The sequence below is a fragment of the Megalobrama amblycephala genome, linkage group LG9, assembly GCF_018812025.1.
Source record: "Megalobrama amblycephala isolate DHTTF-2021 linkage group LG9, ASM1881202v1, whole genome shotgun sequence".
In the NCBI taxonomy this organism is placed as follows: Eukaryota; Metazoa; Chordata; class Actinopteri; order Cypriniformes; family Xenocyprididae; genus Megalobrama; species Megalobrama amblycephala.
In genome coordinates this window covers 23838002-23846261 of record NC_063052.1, presented here as the reverse complement: position 1 = coordinate 23846261, position 8260 = coordinate 23838002, and the positions used below count along the sequence as shown (strand labels likewise).

General features: G+C 34.2%; 1 protein-coding gene across 1 annotated transcript; it reads right to left on the bottom strand.

Annotated features, from left to right (window-relative positions):
* Positions 1-595: 595 nt before the first annotated feature.
* cmtm8a (CKLF-like MARVEL transmembrane domain containing 8a) lies at positions 596-6495 on the bottom strand. The gene is made up of 9 exons (XM_048203740.1): positions 6471-6495; positions 6190-6389; positions 4288-4455; positions 3928-4047; positions 2686-3686; positions 2340-2513; positions 1653-1751; positions 1313-1394; positions 596-740 (listed from the first exon to the last, which is right to left on the bottom strand). The coding sequence occupies exons 1-5, from the start codon at positions 6493-6495 to the stop codon at positions 3606-3608; spliced, it is 594 nt and encodes a 197-aa protein (XP_048059697.1). The 3' UTR covers positions 596-740; positions 1313-1394; positions 1653-1751; positions 2340-2513; positions 2686-3605.
* Positions 6496-8260: the final 1765 nt, after the last annotated feature.

Here is an 8260-nt window from a genome sequence, read left to right as displayed (position 1 = left end):
ACAATAGTATATTTTCTTAGCAATAGAAGCTATGTATTAAGCAATATATTCTATTTACACCATGTAAAAGTATCAGTTCTTTGCAATTAAAAGCCTAATTAGACGCTATCTATACTTTATATTGGCAGATACTATTTGCACCTCAGTATTTTTGTACATTAACAGGATGCAATAATATCATAGTGTAAATGATTATATTTATTAAAATTATTAAATGGATGATGCCTTATTGGGAGAATAAAAATCCTCCCTACACCTTCCTTTAACCTTAGCCAATAAACACTTTCAATATTATTAAACACTCGTTTGCAGTTTATTTCCACTTTTAGAACATTATTTTCATTTTTATTGAAAATAAATGCAAGCTCTGCAAAAGGCAGATTTGAACCCGCGTCAATCACGTTAAAAGCCAGGTCTGCAAGCCATACAGTTGTGCCACAGAAGACGTTAAATTCTGTTGGTCTTTCTTAACTTGAGTGGCCCAACCAGACATTGGTGGGCGGAGCTAGTGTAAATAGCGTTTGCCAACAAGGGACGTTATTTGCACTTAGTTTAAATAGACACTGCAATAAAAAAAAATGAGTGCAATAAGTGATATTGTGATAGTCTTTTATATTCCATATAAATTTATTAAAACATCCATACCCTTTATCAATTCCCCATCCATGCTGTCATGTGTTGAGAGCAATTAGATATTTCAGGAGCACTATAAATATCAAGACACTTTTATACTGGTGGATCTGGAATAGAAATACATTTTTTTTTTAGATTAACAGTTTAGGATCCAGAAGCGCATGAACACACTTTTCAGATCCAGCTATGTTCAGTTTATCTTAAAGGATTAGTTCACTTTCAAATAAAATTTGAAAATTTGTATTTTCAAATTTCCCTATTCTACTTATGGAAAAAAATGGAACTGGCGCTGCGTTCATTCCGTAAGTAGAATAGGGAAGGCGTAGGACATACAGCGTAAGCTTATTGAAGAATACCAAAGTGCGCTTTTGGCACTTGGAAGGCGATCATTTGTTTATATAAAGCATATACATTTACATTTTTCTGAAAATGACCGACCGTTTCGTTAGATAAGACCCTTATTGCTCGTCTGGTATTGTTTAAAGCCCTTTGATAATAATCCTGGAATGTTTTCTTCAAAAACCTTAATTTCTTTTCAACTGAAGAAAGAAAGACATGAACATCTTGGATGACATGGGGGTGAGTAAATTATCAGGAAAATTTTATTTGAAAGTGAACTAATCCTTTAATATGCTGAAATACAGAACAGAACAGAAAATACACACAGCTCTTAACTTACCCGCAGGTTGAGGGCGGTGAGCGGCAACAAACGACAGTATCATACTAACAACTAAGAGATATGAGGCCAGAAGCCCACATACCTGAAAAACAAACACCAGAATAGATTAGGATATTATCAGTCTAACAGAACTAAAACATATTTAGGAGGGTGGGAAGTTATGGAAATTAAATGCTACAAAATGAGAACACTACCAAACCAGCAAACTTCCAGACAAAATCCTGTCTTTTACATGCATTTTTAATTTCACAAAAAAAGGACTTTTACATCATCACAAGTTTGATTGGAAGTAATAAAACTCAGCTGGCTATATTAAAACTGCTGAACATTAAGCTCTTACTGAGGCGCCAACCAGAATGGGGACTCCATAAGACTTTACAGCAGCTACAATGGACCCAGTGGAGATGAAGATGAATCCCAGTGTATCGAGCACCAACTCCTTGAAGAGCAAACAGATACACATTCTTCATCAAAACGTCCATAATCATATACTGTTATATTAATACATGATTATAATGTGGGTAGCAGCTGACATGAAAATGTGGGAAGGATTATGGAAAGTTGACATGTATGTATAGTTTGACATGCTGTACTCCATAAATAAATCATTTTAAACAGCACTTTTTGATTATCACCTTGTATAATTACTACACATCAAAGTTTTATAATCTGACATTAACTGATAAACTACACAGAATGTTTGTAATTTCCCACACCATAATACCATTTCAAATGAAGACAAAAAGGTGATTAAAATGGCTATTTCCCCCTTTATATACAAGTTTATATACATGCTCAACTAAAATCTTGATTTTCCTGTTTGGAAAATACCGTTTAAGCTGGTAACTAGTTTTGTTCCAAAAAACTGCTTGTCAGCTTTGCTGGTTTGTTGGAGCCAGCCTAATATAATATAGTCCATGGACGTTATGTGTGAACTACCCATATAATTTACTAATAGATGTGAGCTTTAGGTAAGAATAGTGATCTGAAATATAGTAGCACATATAATGTGGAGCACAATACTCACGGCTATGAGCCAGTTCACAAATGATGCCCTTTTCGGAAGCCCAAAGACAGTCAGGAACACGTAAAGGATAATTGTGACGGAGTAACCCAGCGTAACCCCTTCATAGAAACCGTAAGCGTAAAAGCTGTTGTACCACGTCGAGCGAACGCAAGCGAACGCTACCAGGAGAATTACCTGCACACACATAAAATGCTCTGTACTAAATCCTCTCGTACTATAAAGATTCACTTTCATGATTAAAGCGACATTATAATTGACAGATTTACAATTCACATAAATGACACGCGGAAAAGTGTATTCAGTATTATACTGTCGTGTTACATGGGTGTCGATTTGAAATACTTACGAGCTGAGCGATCTTCAGAATTCCTTGTTTTGATAGTAAGTAGTCCAGAGATAAAATCCCCATCATCGTTCGGTGGTTTATGTATCAAACAAACATACACTTAAAACGAACAAAGCCCGCGCGTGTAGTGGCCAGGAAACCACATCTGACGTGGTTGAGTAGCGTTGCTCAATTTCACATCATGATTCACAGTCATACAGTTAACATTCTCTTAATATCCGAAAGCATGAAACATAGTTCAATGGAACACAGTAATGACATAATAGATGAGCTCAATACGTAGGCCTATCTCATCACATTCCTGTAATAGTGAACACATATTCGACAAGCACATCTTTTTGTGTTTGTGGTGTTGTACATGAATGCACTTGTGAACTTCCTTTACTGGTTTGCCAAATGTGAGCTGCTTTATTGTGTGCCGCCATAATAGAGTTTGCAAATATAAAACTTAAGTAAATGACTTAGACCTGGATGGAAAAGGAAAATGTTTTGTGAGAACAGAGTTGCGCATGCTTCTTGAAATACAATGAGGCTCATAAAATGTCAGTCAGGTAAGTCCAAACATCGTGAGGTTTTTCAGCATACTTTTAGATCATGCAAATGGTAATCAACATTCACACAGGTGAAACATTAAATGCCTATTCATTCACAAACAGTCAATAAGCCTTAGGATTATACTCCATTCAATAAAGATAAAATAATGTAAATAATATCCATATAAATTATGAAAAAATATCAAAACATCTCTTCATTAGACAAATCTGTGTATTTGTGGAATGATTGCAAATACATACAGAGCAAAAGGTTAATTTCTTAATTTTTAATAAAATAGAGAGTCATCAATATTAAATATTTTTCAAGTTTAGTCCATTCCTGAACAATGTAAGGATGAGCCATATTTTTAACATTTTTTTCTCACTTTATTCATCTCCTCTGTGCCAGGATTTGTAACTGAAGAACGCACTAGCAGCGTAACTCAGAGATACTAGGAATGCAAAAAACTAGAACAGAGAAAAAAAGAAAGACAAGCATTAAAAATTGTAATCATTTTATGCAAAGTAAATGAAAAACATGTATTTCACACTATCAATAATGTGACCACATATTCTGGGCTGAGGAGATCAATCGTAATCATTTAAGAATTTAAAACTACTGAAAACTGATATACAGTATATTCCCCTCAGTGTTATGTTGGTTACAGCTTTGCACACAATTATCTAACTACTTCAAAATGATTATTACCGTTGATGCTGCCCAGCAGTTAAAATCATGATGACCTTTGGCCCCCCGATTGACCAAAGCTGCCTCAACAATAGCAGCCGAAGTGTACAATATTGCCGCACTGCAGTTAAAAACGAGAACCTAGAGCAGAGACGGAACTACAATTATTTGAGACAATTAGCACAACAATATGTTCCTTCAAAACCATTGAGCCATGTTGTTTATGAAAGTCATTGGAATGATAATTGACTAAGTTTAGGCTGTTTTTTTCTAAATCAAAATGTGGAACTATTACACACATACAATCGCATACAATCCTTTATAATTTAATGCCAGCTTTGTAGAGAAAAATCAACTATAACTGTAAAGAAGCGCACCCACCACTGTAGTCCAAGGCATGTGTCGGATTTTCCCATTGGCCAGGTTGATGATGAAGAGGAAGAGGGTGAGAAGCCAATAGAAGACAGTCACAAACATCACCCATCCAAATGGGGAAAAGTGGAAATACTCTGTGGTTGCAATCAGTGCCCATACCAGCAGACCCAAAATCTGAAGAATAAAAGAATTCCTGTTGCTTTGAATTATTTCATTCTCTGGAAAAACTAAATGGAGATGTTGTAGGACAGTGATTCTCAACCTTTTATTCCCCCTGGTCTCCTTAACTGTATTTGAAGGCCTGACAATTTTCAAGTCATTGGGATTTACAGGGATAAGGATTAAGGCTGTGTTTTTGTTTTGTTTTGTTTTGTTTTTGGTTTTTTTGCTCAAAATTTCTATAGACATAACTAAAAAAAAACTCATTATCAAAATGGCCATGGAGCTATAAGATTTTTATTTATTTTACATGACTTTTACCATATCCAGATTTTTTTAAATTAAAATAAGAAATATCTTGATTTTAGTTGTTAAATATCTAAATTTGTAGTAGATTCTGTTCAGACTAATAGAAACACAAATAAAATAAGTATAAAATACAGAAAAAAACCTTACGTCATTAAAGTGACAACTTTATATATTTAAAACAAACGTGTATTTGCTAAAGCAGAGTCCTCTACTTTTTCAAAACTGGGTTATTGGGTCGTTGAATTAAACCAGCCATTAGCACTTTCCATTTAAATACATAGCTCTATCACAATCTCACTTCCTCTGCAACAAGGCCTTATCTTACCAGCATTGAGACATAAAGAGGAACATTTACACCAACCACAATCACACCGAACACACACACACACACACACACACACACACACACACACACATTCATGTTTGTTTTGCTATACTTGTGAGGACCTCCATAGGTGTAATGGTTTTTATATTGTACAAACTGTATATTCTCTCCCCCTAGTCTAAACCTATCCCTAAACCTACCCATCACAGATAAACTCTCTGCATTTTTACATTTTCAAAAAACAAAAACAAACAAACATTTTATTATGTTTATTAATCAGTTTTCCTTGTGAGGACCAGCATGCAAAAAGTCCCCACAAAGTAGGGAATCTCAAGTTTTACTATCCTTGTGGGGACATTTGGACACACACACACACACACACACACACTCACAAATGAGTTGAGAACAATGTGAAAAAAGAGAAAAAATAAGCTATAGGTTGGGCTTCTTATTAAGGATCACATACACGAATAACAAAATCTCTCCATAAGTTATGGTGCAGCTCACATATGCAATTGCCTTCATACGGAATAGGTTGTCCGTATGTTTAAAAACAAAACAAAATTACATAGCCTTAATATACACATATGCAGTGTAGCCTAGAAGCCTAGATTTCCCCCTGAATACAAAGGCATGGGTTTTACAGTGCACATTTGCCTTTTTAATGAGTTAGAAATGTGATGATCTAAAATCAACACGCAACCAATTGTTGATAACCTGATTCGTTGATTTTTAAAGTGAATGAATTACACCGTGAAAATAAAGTTTAACATTACAATTTCTTAAATCACGAACGACTTTAAATTGACGGTTTATGATAACTGCTGCATAACATCATTTTGGAGAGGAAAATAGCCTACATTCGGTTGCTTAGCAACCACGCCGTCCAGCGCACGTAATAGCTCTTAACAAAGCTCTATTCTGCTCTCATAGATTCCAGTGCAAAAGCAAAAGGAAAGATAACAGAACAGACAAACCGTATAAAAGTTTCCCTCACCAATAACAAGCCTGTTGGATTTGTTCATCAGTTGCCCATTTTAGTCGAGTTTTAATAAAGTTTGATTAATAAAGTTCGAGTCGAGTTTTAATAAAGACAAAAAGTAAAGTTTACTCACAACTTCAACAAGGATAAGGTAATAAGGCACGCTCAGCATGGACTCTTTGTCGTACCACGGGGTCCTTGTGCTTGAATTCCCGCATTCCAGGTAAGAACTGCTCGCGGTGGTTATTACAGGTCGAGAGTTTGGATTCTCCGCCATGAATGCGACCCAAAATCTTGCCCCACTCCAAAATTTTTTTTTTTTTTTTTTATTTATTTATTCTGCGTACAGGTGAATACGAGCCAAAGTCACGTCCCATCCGATGAATTTGTAGTTTGTTTATTTAATGCCAGTACCAGGCACAGAGGACAGCGAATCCATACTTTTCATAAATAGTAGCTCCGCTGAAAACCATCAAAAATGTTTATTTGCATACTGAGGTTGCAGCAGAAAAGACTCCTCCCACCGACCACCCCCATCTTTATCAACCACTGTTGACTTCTTCCAGATACACCTGACAAGGTTAGATATTGCGTTTCCAGAAGGAAATACCAGAGCGTGCAAGGCAGCACAAGAAGCGAATATTTTGATGAAACTATCCATTATTAAAAGAAAAGAAAGAGAAGAGGGCGTAGGTTTACTTTGCCAATGCCATTAAAAATAAAATATTTGCTGTGAGTCATAATTATGTCACGTGTGCAAAAGTGTTTCACAATATAAGGGTTTCCACTAGATGGAGCCAGAGTCAAATGAAACCTCTAGATACAGCTCTACTGCAAAATAAATGAAAAGTCTACCCAATAGAAATGGACACAAAATCAATAATAAACAAATACAAAAGAGAGTCTAAAATCTATGGTGCAATTAAAATAAATTATATATATAAGTATAATACACTATCTATTAAAAGTTGAGGGTCAGTAAGATTAAAAAATAATAATAATAATACTTTTATTCAGCAAGGATGCATTTAATTGATCAAAAGTGACAGTAAAAAGATTTATAGTGTTAAAATCACAGTTTCCACAAAAATATTTAGCAGCTTAGCTGTTTTCAACAATGATAATAATAATAATAATAATAAAAAAAAAAATCTTCATCACCAAATCAGCATATTAGAATGATTTCTGAAGGATCATGTGACACTGAAGCCTGGAGTAGTGGCTGCTGAAAATTCAGCTTTGCCACCACAAGAATAAATTACATTTTAAACTATATCACATAGAAAACCGTTATTTCTCACAATATTACTGTTTATTATATTTTGATCAAGTAAATGCAGCTTTGGTGATTATAAGAGAATAAAAAAAACAATTGTCTATATAATGTATTATAATAGATGGTATTATAATATTATTAATAATAATAATAATAATATACTAATGCTTTCATTGTTTTGATGTTTCTGATGCAATTGAAAATGCAATCATTTTTAATGTTTAGAGCTGCTTTAAGGTTGCTCTTAAGCTGGTTTCTAAACAATGAGAAAAAAAATGCAAATCTAGAAAAATTAGATCTTGCATTCACTGTAAAAAAAAATCCCGTTGTTTCTACGGAAAAATACCGGCAGCTGTGGTTACCAGAACAATACTGTAAAAATGACATCAAACCGTAAACATACTTACGGAGTTACATGTGAATTTTACATTTTAAATCTGTTAAATTTACGGTAAAATAACGTATTTCATTAACTGATATAATGTTAATTTACTAACCTAATGAAGTACTAATATCTGTTTTGTACCTTTATAATACACTGACAGTCACCAAACACAGTGGTGATGAGAGTCACATGATGAATCAAAGTTCATCACAAGCAGCTTTTCCACAAGCTGAGAAGCACAATACTAATATATAGGTGCACACAGTGTCATTCACACACACACTAAACACCATCATGGTAACATGCATGAAATTTTAAAAATGCAATAAACATTAATTTAACAACATTAGATGTAACATAAAACCCTAATGTACATAACTGATTAGAAAAAAATGAGAAAAACTAAGAAGAAACAGAGTTATTTCAACAAAAATATATCAAAGTGAAGTATCACGCAGGGAATTGTGGGAATGTCAATATACGTTTTTTCACTGTAAATTTTACAATGAATTGTTATTTTTCACTTCCAAAAACTGTGAATTT